The sequence below is a fragment of the Erythrolamprus reginae genome, chromosome 5 (genome assembly GCF_031021105.1).
Source record: "Erythrolamprus reginae isolate rEryReg1 chromosome 5, rEryReg1.hap1, whole genome shotgun sequence".
Taxonomy (NCBI): Eukaryota; Metazoa; Chordata; class Lepidosauria; order Squamata; family Dipsadidae; genus Erythrolamprus; species Erythrolamprus reginae.
The window spans coordinates 55,305,530-55,318,036 of record NC_091954.1 but is presented as its reverse complement, the minus strand read 5'-3'; the positions used below and the strand labels follow the sequence as shown (position 1 = coordinate 55,318,036).

Here is a 12,507-nt window from a genome sequence, read left to right as displayed (position 1 = left end):
GATGAAGATACACTTATTGAGCTCTATGGTGATCTGTGTAACCACAGATTAGGCATTTTAATTTCTACGATTTTCTCAGTGGGATTTAAAACTGTTGCATTAACTTTCAGGGACACTGGGATTCCTGACAGTAATAATGTGAGTAATGAGTTCACAGCACTAATGCAGTTACATTTAGTTTACTGTCCGTGTTACAACAGCTTTTAGAGCAGGAAAAATAAAATGAAAAATTGCAGTAATGATGGAACAATTTTGATGGGTGAAGCATTTGATTTTCTACTAGCATTAGGGGAGCAATTTTTTTCTCTTTTCAATTCTTCTTAATTATTTCATTTAATTACTTAATGGTTGTTCTCTTTTATTTGGTTAAAAGATCTAAAACATTGTGTGCCAATGTATGTTTTATTATAACTCTATTCTATATTGTGAATGTTCAGATTCTGCATAATAATATGAAAGTGCCTTAAAATGTAATCTTATCTAATAAAGTTATCTGTCCAGGATGATATGTTACAATAATATATGTTTAAAGAGGAAACATCGTATTGCAATTACCTTACTAACCAAACATAGCAGGTCATTTTTAGCAGCTTTCAGTCGAACAAAGGAGAAAAATGTGAACTTGATAAAATTTTAATTAAAATTAACAATAGCAGAAAGGGGAAAGCATGCATTATCCAAGTAACACTGAAGTATAAAGTGTTGCCTTCTTAGTCTGGAAGATAATGGGGCCTTGCATCAGTTAGTGTGTATCTATATAAAACAGCAAGAGAGGAAAACATTTAAATATCCCCAGCCATGGTATTTCTATTTAAATCTGATTACATTGAAATAAAACTGTAGCTATTGAAGGTTTAGAAGAACTACGAATACAAGCAGTAAAAGGAGACAGTTAGTAAATGAGGTACTAAAACATTTCAGCGGGGCAAACAGTTTATAGCATGCTGCTTCTTCTCTCAAGCTGCTCCATTCACCACATACTTGCGTGTTGTTGCTTGAATTGCATTTAAGGCTACAATTAACCTTTCGTGCCTAATGAAGCTGTTTTGCTGGAGAAAAAATAAAATGTATAATCCAGCCTTTCTTTTGGAAAAGTTTTGGAAAGGAAAGATTTGTTCAAAATGAAACCACTTCAAAGTCTATTGTTCTAATGAAAGGTTCAATGTTGCATTTATATTTAAATTGCAAACCATTGTAAAGCAATCTGTTTTGATGTGGTACATTTTATTTCTATATTTATTAATTGTTCTACATAATTGCTATAAATAGAATTCTTTATTGGCCAAGTGTGATTGGACACACAAGAAATTTGTCTTTGGTTCATATGCTCTCAATGTACATAAAAGAAAATATACATTTGTCAAGTATCACGAGATGCAACACTTAATGATTGTCATGGGGGTCAAATAAGCAATCATGAAAGTATTAATAAAAATGTTAAGGATACAAGCAACAAGTTACAGTCATAAGTGGGAGGATAAGGGTGATAGGAATGATGAAAAAACTAGTAGTAATAGTAGTACAGACTTAATAAATAGTTTGACAGTGTTGAGGTGATTATTTGTTTAGCTGAGTGATGGTGTTTGGGAAAAAAACTCTTCTTGTGTCTAGTTGTCTTGGGGTGCAGTGTTCTATAGCGACGTTTTGAGGGCAGAAGTTGAAACAGTTTATGTCTAGGATGCGAAGGGTCAGTAAATATTTTCACAGCCCTCTTTTTGACTTGTGCAGTATACAGCTCCTCAATGGAAAGCAGGTTGGCAGAATTGTTTTTTCTGCAGTTCTGTGTCTGTCTTGTTGGGTTGCAGAACCGAACCAGACAGTTATGGAGGTGCAGATGACAGATTCAATGATTCCTCTGTAAAACTGTAAAAGCAGCCCCTTGGGCAGTTTGAGCTTCCTGAGTTGGCGCAGAAAGTTGTGTCTTCTTTGTGCTTTTTGATGACGTTTTTGATGTTAGGTGACCATTTTAGGTCTTGACATATGATATAACCTAGAATAGCTTAAACATCACACACATACATGCACTCAAGTAATTTTATGGCTAGAAATTCACTGTTTAATTATTACCATCATATTGGTTTTCAAGATGACTATTATATTTCAATGTGTAACACTGATTTTCTCTCTGTTCAAATATATATAATATTATTTTATTAATAATAGTAAATTCCCACTTTTATTTTATTAGGCACACATGTAATGTTTGTGTGTAAGGATTTGGTAAAAGATTCTTGATTTTAGGAAATATTCATAAAAATAACCAGACCCTCTTTGTACATAATGACAATTAACATCTGCTCACAACAGGTGTCTTTCATACAATGTGCATTTCCAATTCCAGGCCATTTTAAAAACTGAATCCTAATTCATCCAGAAAAGGCCAGATTAAAGTGTGTTGGAATAGACAGATCTCATTCCTAGATTAACTTCAGTATTTTCATGTTAAAAAAACTAGGCAGATGATTTATGGCATTGAGCCATGTTAATTTTACACGATGGCTTCAGTGTTGAAAAATAAGAGCAGTCAGCTCAGTAGGAGGGTATTTTCAAACGGGAAATGTGTGAATGGACAGTAAATTAAACAAGCAGTGAAAATAGTGGAAATAAATAGTAGCTATCATAGAATTTACATTTCTAGCTAATAATATTAACTGTATTGGAGGGGGAAACCTATTAAATAAAGATAAAGTATATAATAAATAATAAAATAATATAATAAAATGCCCCAGCATTTTTATTTACTCTTGGGTAGCATTTTGATGTAAATTCTACTTGCCGGCAGCATATGTGTATCATTTTGACTTGGTAAATGAAATTCTTTTAGATGCCAGAGTAAAATGACGAATTGATTCCCCAGTTAATTGTGTTGCTTTGATAACAAGAAAGGGTGTTGAGCCCAGAGAAAATAGTAAGTAAATTTCTTTGGATGATTTGTGTGAGGCTTTGAGAAATGATCTTCTGGCGTGACCTGATATTAATAGAACTTCACAAGCGTGTCAGTAGGTCCCAGAACGCAGTAGTAAATTGAAAATCATGATTTCTTCACAGTTGTCCTAAACAAAATAAGTGGAGTAGTACACAAATAAAACTCTGTAGGAAAATATGAATTTGAGAAAGTGTCATCTTCAGGATCACTAAAAAACATTTAATAATCCCTTTATTTAACATTATTCTAGGGAGTCAGTTATTCTCTTTTAGAAGCAGAATAACCAAATAATAATCCTACATTTAATAAACTGATCTTATCCTTCTTTCTGTTACTTTCTATTGAATGCAGTCACAATAAAGTGGCTTAAACACTGAGCTGTCATGGATAGCACAAGAGGGAGGGTGGCACAGTGGGGAAGAGACACCAGATTGCAGAAAATACTACTTCAGCAATAGAGTGATCAATGCCAGGGACGTGGTTTCTTCCCAAAACCCCAAAATCTTTAACCTCAGATTGTCCACAGTTGACCTCTCCCCTTTTCTAAGAGGTTTGTAAGGGGCATGCATAAACGCACCATTGTACCTACTGTCCCTATCCTACTGTCCTATTGTCTTCTTTTATCATTACTTTCTACTTATGTTATGCTTATACAAACTACAATTCTATACTTGTTCAATTAAGTAAGTAAGTAAGTAAGTAAGTAAGTAAGTAAGTAAGTAAGTAAGTAAGTAAGTAAGTAAGTAAGTAAGTACAGAAGCCATAATACATGGGAACCTGGAGCAATCGCATTTATGGAATTGAAATTTTATTTTTTAATTACATTAATTCTATTTTAGCTCATAAGCTACATTTTATATGATTGTAAGAATTGAGAAATCATAATGTTAAATCATTGGAGTAGTTACTGTATTTTTCGGTGTATAAGATGCACCTTTTTCCTCCCTAAAAGAGGCTAATAATTAGGATGTGTCTCTTTTTTTTTCCAGCCCTAGCTAGTTGCTAACAATCTTCCCAATTCTTACCTTGCAGGCTCTTTCATTGTTTCTCTCTGTGAAGAATGTTTTCCAAGCCCTAAGTTTTTGCAGGGTTTGTTCCATTACTTTGTTTGTTTCCACGAATACCTAGTAAGCAGATTCTTTTCCCTATTTTCCTCCCCCAAAACTAAGGTGTGTCTTATATTCCGGTGCGTATTATACTCCAAAAAATACGGTAGTCGGGAATTTCAAGTGCTATTTTAGAGATTATATTAGGTTTTGAGATTGCATGTTGCCATTTTTTCCTGTAAAATAAAACCTTTTTGTAAGGGAATAATTGAGATGGCCAATGGAAGCCATTCTACTAGATCTACAGTAAGGCATTCTGTAGCTGATATTAATGAAAATCACTCTAAGGTTAAAATAATTCAATGAATGTCTTAAACTAAGAGTAAAGACATTAGTTAGAATTCATAGATCAGTAAGAATTCTTCTTCAGTAGCAGTGATTATAGGTTTGATGTTTTCTTAATACAGTGGTACCTCGACATACGAGTTTAATTCGTGCCAGACCTGAGCTCTTATGTCAATCAATTCGCTTCTCGAACGAATGCCTTTAGACTTTGCTTTTCGCGCTGAGATAACTGGAAACATGGAATTCTTGCGCCACCTAGTGGATGCTCGGCTCGTATCCCGAATTTGAGCTCGGGTGTCAAACAGAAATTTTGCTCGCGTCTCGGCTCTTAACTTAGAATACTCGCATGTGGAGCTGCTCGTATCTAGAGGTACTACTGTATCTTAAGTCATACTATGGATATTACACAGGAATAAACTCATCTGTGGAGTTCTGAGTATTGCTGCAGTAAAATTCTCATCTGCTCTAGTCGGTATGCCCAATGCTGATAGCTACTTGGAGTAACACAGGCAGACTCTAAACCCCAGTATATGTTCACTTCATCAGAAGAATGTAGTGGCATTTTTTTTTTCTTACAACTTTGCATATAATTTGTTGATAATTTCATTCTAAAATGAATGCAAATGAAATGAAGCAGCATTAATACTAACATTCAGTTAAGAATAATTTGTGCCAGGAATATTAGCCCAGTTACTCTGCCATGTATGTGAATTATGTGGAAATAGGATTTGATAAATGCAATGTAATAAAGGATTTCATTATATCTGTGTATTTAATTAACTTTGAATATGCCACATAGATATTTGTATACTGGCGAGGTATAACAAAATAAAACAGTACATTAAATGCCCAATGTCCTCAACTCACTTCCCTGTTGGAAAATGTGGTGGGGAGGGGGGAAGCTATTTCAGTGGCTGGCTCATTTTGCCTTGGAGCCTTCTCCGAATGGAAGAACGCCACTCAAAATTCAGTTCAACAAAATATAATGCTATTACAATAAATAAATAAATAGGAGAATATATGTGCCTTAGGAGATATGTTTCCATATGCATGCATGATAGAAAGCCAGGTATCCACACCACTGACCTGAAAGCAAGTTATGGCGGCTTATTTCAAATTCAGCGGCAGACTTAGCATTTTAATCTTAATAACTTCATTACTGTTTTCCAATGAAATTGCATTCACTCCCACTGCCCAGTTTACAGAACTCACATGAATGTTAATAATAAACCTCCATTGAAGTTAGAAATTTTATTTCTCGCAGATATGGACTGAAAAAGTGACATAGATTGAAACTCTGGTTAAAAAGATCTTCTATCCATTAAATCAGTTCATCTTGTCTCTTATGAACACTCCTATGAATGTTTGTAAAAACACATGGCTGTCTTAAATGGCAACCCTGAGGTGCCATTCTCATGAAAAGTCTTCCAAAGAATTTTCAAAATCTGCAGTTTGTATATCCTGGACATGAAAGAATATATTTTTACTATGGTGTATTACAATATTATTTTTATGTTTTCTTACAGGACTGGCAATTGCAAGTGCACTGATAGACATTTCACAACAGAAGCCCTCAGAGTCTAAAGATAAGAGTTTGGGAATCAGAAATCGAAAGCATCACCTTTCAACCCGTCAAGGGACTTGCGTCTGAGAAAACAAGAATGCATTTGTATATTCTGTAATGTTTTATTCTTCTTCCCCCCAACCTTTTTTTTTAAAGAGCTTCCATTGAAAGCTAAAATACAGCCTCAATTTTTATGGAGGCAATCTCTGGATGGTGGCAAAGATGATGGTGAGAAGTATCAAGCTTAGATGAATTAACATGTCTTCTTCCCACTGAGCTCCCAAAGTCCTAATGGGCAATGTGAATATATCGGCTGAACCTGAAGAAAATATTCTAACATCAGTACTAATATAAAACATTTCTCCACAATCTTTTTAGTATCCCTACTATGAAAAAGGAAAGATTATAAATTGCTTTATACTGGGAAAAGAAATATATTATTGAAAGGTTAAATATTTTGAAGGACTCGTTACATAGTTAGAAGTGATGGGCTACCAGTGCTTCAGTTTGATCACTATTCAGAAACATTCAAATAAATCAAACAAGAACTGACATAATTAGGGATATACTGTAAATATTATCACTGCCAGGTGTGACAATAGAACTCAAATTAGAAATACACGCATGTATTTCAGTGAGCCAAATATAGCAAGAATAAAATATGTATATTTCAATAAGTAAATATTTGGATACATTAATATCAAAATATCATTCAAAAGCAGGGTAGAGTATAGGAGTTCAGAATGTGGAATGCAGCAGAAAGCTCATTCCTGTATTCTTTGCCAAACTAACTAATTGTAAGAGGGGAAAATACCAATCCACCAGCAATTTATCCACAACCATTATTTCCCCACCCCCTTTACAATAGCCATTAAGAATTGCAAGACTTGAGAGTTGAAAAACCTTACATTCCTGTATAAAACTGCCTTGAATTCTGCATTAATATTGATAATACTGATGGCCCATAAAATCCATGGACTTAAAGCTTGTTGCAGATTTTAGCCTTAGTATCCAATGGGAAAACCATTGCCATAATCACTACCGAATAATGTTGCTCTGACTATATTCTCTCCTTTATTGCTGCTATTAAAAGTCACCTCCCCTATTAGAAGCAAATATATATTCTTCTCCCTTAATAAAACATACATTGAAATATCCAATGGCCTACTAACAGTTTTCCTCTTCAAGGCCATTGGAATGGCTTTTCAGTATAGGACATTACCAAATTGCCTATCAAAAGCTAGAAGGAAACAATTTTTAGCATATCAATTTCCATCTTTTTCTTTATGGAAATCAATACTACATCCAAAGTTATCTCATAAGTTATGGGAGAGCAAAACAGTACCTGTAGGCATCAGAGGATACGTGTCTTCCTATAGTGTCCACAAAACCACAACATTAAATAAAAGTTATTTTTTTTAAAAACTCACATATCTAACATATTTGCAGTATTCCAAATCTCAGTGCGGTTTTGCTCATTTGAAACTTGGGAAATTTGGGGTGGCTATGCAAGAATCTTATAAGATGTGGCAGTGCCCCAATATTTTGGCCATACTGTCACAAGGGTCCACCTGCAGTACCTCATAAACCACTGGTGTTCCCTAGATCATAATCTGAGAACCACTGGTCTAGATATTAGAAAACGAATAATACACTTTTATTGCTTCATGATCGCTGCTTAATTGTGAATAAATACACCTTATGTTTTTAGCAGCCGTTCTTTTGTTGATGAAAGGCTTTGTAATTTAATTAGGTTCCCATAGAAGGGAGATCTGGTTTTTGCCGTTTTTCTGTGTCTCTTTCTGCCAGCACCCACCTACCCAACCATACACAGATTCTCACCCCTCCTCCCCACTATAATACAGTTCTCTAAATATAAGGAGGACTCACATCATATTTAATGAGAAAAGGTCTTTCAGAGGTTTAATCACTTTGATAACATGCTCTTTAAGCTTCCTGGTCTCAAATCTAGAAAACACAAAATGCATTTAAATAATAGAAATGCTATTTAAGTACTTAATTTGTTTACTTAATCTTATTCATTGCAGTGTACATTAAATGCACAATTTTAGTTGAAGTTGGTATGTACTCAAAACTGGTAATAGCAGATTACATGTTCCAGTGGACTTGTTAAAATCCCGGGGAAGAACAAAACAGCAGTTCTTAGTCTGCAGAGCTGCTATTGCAGTAATTATGCACAGAGGTATAAACTCTTACCAGTGGTGGAGTTGTGTTAATTAAAAAAGGTATACAAATATAATTGGTGTTTATATTATATTTTCATTTTCTTCCAGGAAGGGAAAAAGATTAACTGTTTACAGTTTGACTACATAGTTCCTTGCATGTCAAGATGGTGCAGTAGCAGTAATAAAAGGCCTGTTTGTGACTTGATGGTGTTTCTCTTTTAAAATAATTTTACTTCATTTGGACAAGGAGTGATGTTTTGAGAAAAAAAGATAGAAATTCATTAAAATGAACTGTTGTACAGTATGTAGTTCTCTATCATCCAATATCATTCGATTACATTTTTATCATGATTGCTCTACTGTTTTTGATTCATTGCTCAGTGATAAATTATGCAGGCATGATTGTTGGAATATTTTCATTTTCCAAAGGAGACTGATTATTACTCATGTTATGTTTTCAAGGTGTGATGATTTTGTTTTAAATTCAATTTATTGTTCTAAAACAAAGGGTCCCAGTTCTGACGGCATTTGTGTTAATAAGTCTATTGATAACTTTATATACATATAAATACTTACAGAATTAGGGAGAGCGAGGGCTGTTGCGATGAGAAAAAAAATCAGTTAATGAACTTTTATAGCTCTGATAAAGCTCTTGTTTCTGTTTTCCTTTTTAAAAAATGCCTTTTATTATGTTAATAGAAACAAATTTAATTACAATGGACATGAGTAAGGGGATTATTCAGAGAATAACAAAAGAGAAATAAAAGACTTGGCTGTAAATTCTTAATTTGTTCCTTTCTAAATTTTTGATGCATCATATGTTCATATGATATATATATATTCAAAAATATACTCAGCGTATTATGTGTGTGTGTGTGTGTGTGTGTGTATGTACGTACGTATGTATGTCGAATGGTACAAAACTGAAGGGATTGGATACTGCAGCCTGGATTGTATGTATGTTTTTTTCCCCCCTGTCGAATGGTACAAAGCTAAAAGGATTGGATCCTGTAGAGGTTAATTCTCTGCCTTACAAGGCAAAGTCTGCTAGTTCAAATCCCAGTGAGGGTATGGCTGGCTGATGAGGCCAGAAGAAGGCTGAAATAGATCTATCCTAGTCTCCCTTAATTTTCAAATTCAGCAACAACATGTTACATACATACATATATACATACACAGTGGTACCTCTACCTAAGAACGCCTCTACTTATATTTTTTTGCCTCTTCTTAAGAACCATTTTCTACTTAAGAAACCAAGCCCAGAAAAAAATTCCCAGGAAATTTGAGAGCAGCACGAAGGCCTGGCCAGTTTCCTGCCATTCTCCTTTTAATCCCGGCCATCTCGGGCTTTTATGGGCTGCCAGAGGAGCCTTTCGGTGGCACTTACGGAGGATTTGGCAGTCCAGAATGAACAAAGCATTTTCCTTTCTCTGGGCGCTTGGACAGGGAATAAACCACTTCACTGTGGTGACTCCATCGGGCTACCTCCCCTACACCCGGTGTGAGATTGCCTCCCAGAGTGTCTGGGCACAGAAAGGCAAAAGGGGGCGCTTCGCCCCAGCCGGATCAGCTTGGCTTTAGCCAAACCGAGAAGTCACCACAGTGAAGGAAAGGCGCCAGCTACAAAGCAAGCAAGTGAGAAGAGAGGGAAGCCCTTCCGCATGGGAAGGAAAAGACAGCAGCTAGCAGCAGCAGACACCTTTCGGTCAAAGGAGCAGTAGGTTCCCCCCTCTCGCCCACCTGGGTTTCTCTTTCTGGTGCAGTGTATGGTAGGCAGCCTCACGCTGAGTGTATGGGAGGTGCATGCTCCTTCTCGCCTCAGAATCCCTCTTTTTTTAAAATCTTAAAGTTTTGGATTTTTTTTATTCCCCTCACTTCACTTTCCTTCGGCAGCGACTGTCCTTCTTCTCTTCTTCCTCCTCCTCTTCCCACACAATTTCTGAGCTTTACTAATGGGTTTGTACTTATTCATTGCTTTTATATTGATTCCTATGGGAAAAATTGCTTCTATTTACAAACTTTTCTAATTAAGAACCTGGTCATGGAATGAATTAAGTTCTTAAGTAGAGGTACCACTGTACATATACATAAAGATATACATATACATATACAGTAATACCTTCTCTTACGAACTTAATTGGTTCCGGGATGATGTTCATAAGGTGAAAAGTTCGTAAGATGAAACAATGTTTCCCATAGCAATCAATGGAAAAGTGAATAATGCCTGCAAGCCCAAAACTCACCCCTTTTACCCCTTACTCCCAGCATTTGGCTCCTTGTTCAGGGGCGGGGGGGGTATGTGGACGTGACATTCCTGGCACTGCTGCTGCTTCATAAAGGGAAACCGCCACCGCCGCCACTATCCTCTTGTCCTGGCCAGAGGGATCGAATCCACCAGGGCAGGACTGGAGCAGAGGGGCGGCTGCGAAGGGGCTGGCTCGGCAAAAGTGCTCCCAGTGAAGGGGCTGTGAGAGGGCTTTCTCCGAGTGCTTCATGAACGCCTGCCCTGCCCCTCTCGCAGCCCCTTTGCTGGGAGCACTTTCGTCCAGGGCTGTCAGCAAAGGGCCTGCAGGAGAGGGGGGGCAGGCATTCCCAAAGTGCTCAGAGAAAGCGCTCTTGCATTCGCTTCGCTGGGAGCGCTTTTGCCGAGCGCTTCCGGAACGCCCACCCCACCTCTCCTGCAGCCCCTTCACTGACAGCCCTGAAAAAAAGTGCTCCCAGCAAAGGGGGCTGCAGGAGAGGCGGGGCGGGCGTTCCGGAAGTGTTTGGCGAAAGCGCTCCAGCGAAGCGGCTGCGAGAGCTTCCGGAATGCCTGCCCCACCTCTCCTGTAGCCCCTTCGCTGACAGCCCTGGATGAAAGCGCTCCCAGCAAAGGGGCTGCGAGAGGGGCAGGGCGGGCATTCCGGAAGCACTCAGCGAAAGTGCTCCCAGCAAAGTGACTGCAAGAGCACTTTCTCCGAGCACTTTGGGAACGCCTGCCCCGCCTCTCCTGCAGCCCCTTCGCTGGGAGTGCTTTTGTCCAGGGCTGTTAGCAAAGGGGGCTGCAGGAGAGGCGGGCGTTCCAGAAGCACTCCGTGAAAGCACTCCCAGCGAAGCGGCTGCAAGAGCGCTTTCTCTGAGTGTGGAATCCCGGTGGGGGCTGTAATCAAATGGGAAATCCCGGTGGTAACAGTCACAAGGCAGAGAAATCCCTGCAGCAGTCAGAGAGCGCACGCACAATCCGAGAGCGCATACACGGTAAGAGAGCCACGCACCCGGGATCGGGTTCGTAAAACAAAAATGGTTCTTAAGACAAGACAAACAAATCGTAAACCCTGGGTTTGTATCACGAAAAGTTCATATGAACGGGTGTTTGTAAGAATGAGGTATCACTGTACATATACATATACGTACATACATACATACATACATACTAACTATATATATACAGGTACAGGTATGACGGTCTTGGCATATTCGGATTTCTTCCCGTGTAGGATTTGGAAATTTCTGGCGACGTTTCGACGAGGTCCCACTCGTCATCTTCAGGCTGGTGTTTCTACAGCCTGAAGATGACGAGTGGGACCTCGTCGAAACGTCGCCAGAAATTTCCAAATCCTACACAGGAAGAAACCCGAATTTGTTTTCGTAGACTTTCATGGGTACAGATATGATGGTCTTGGTATATTCGGCTTTCTTCCCATGTAGGATTTGGAAATTTCTGGCGACGTTTCGATGAGGTCCCACTCATCATCTTCAAGCTGGTGTTTCTGTCCTTGTTCTAGGGTGAACACAGCGAGACCTGAGCTGCCTTCCTTCTACAGTATATATATATAATATACAGTAAATATAACTTATATTTTAAAAATGCAAATACCTCTAAAGAGTTGGACAATCATGAGATGGAAACTGAAATCAGGAAACTATTTAAAGGAGAAACTAACATGTCCTTTCAATTAGTCATTGATACAATATCCATTTTGCTAGGCCTAATTTATGAGGGCAAACTATTAATGGCTTTGCTTTAGAAAACAGCATTGACCAAATTGTATATTGGCAATACAAAATGCAGGCCAATTCTGGTATAGGAAATATAACCTATATAAAATATAACCTTTCTGTTCCAGAATAGTAATGTAATTATTACTCATCAAAGAATGGGAATTCAATTTATTAATCCAGTGATAAGGAGCAAAATCCACAATAGTATGCTGCAAGTAATATGATGTGCCAGGCAGTCCTCAATTTACAAACACAATTGAGCCCAGGTCTTACGTTGCTCAGTGAAAAATTAGTTAAGTGAGTTTTGTCCCATTTTACAACTTTTCTTGCCATAGTTAAGTGAATCACTGCAGTTGTTAAATTAGTTAATAATTTAATGATTGTTAAGTGAATTTGGCATCCCCATTGACTTTGCTTGCCAGAAGGTCTCAAAAGATGGTCACCTCACCCTGGGACACT

General features: G+C 37.7%; 1 protein-coding gene across 1 annotated transcript in view; it reads left to right on the top strand.

The window, feature by feature from the left end:
* The window catches only part of ATRNL1 (attractin like 1), a 578,768-nt gene extending 569,918 nt beyond the window's left edge, over positions 1–8,850 (top strand). The window contains exon 29 of the mRNA XM_070752642.1: positions 5,844–8,850. Coding sequence (XP_070608743.1) covers positions 5,844–5,968 — 125 coding nt within the window. The 3' untranslated portion in view covers positions 5,969–8,850. The remainder of the gene's footprint in view (positions 1–5,843) is intronic.
* The last annotated feature ends 3,657 nt before the right edge of the window (positions 8,851–12,507 follow it).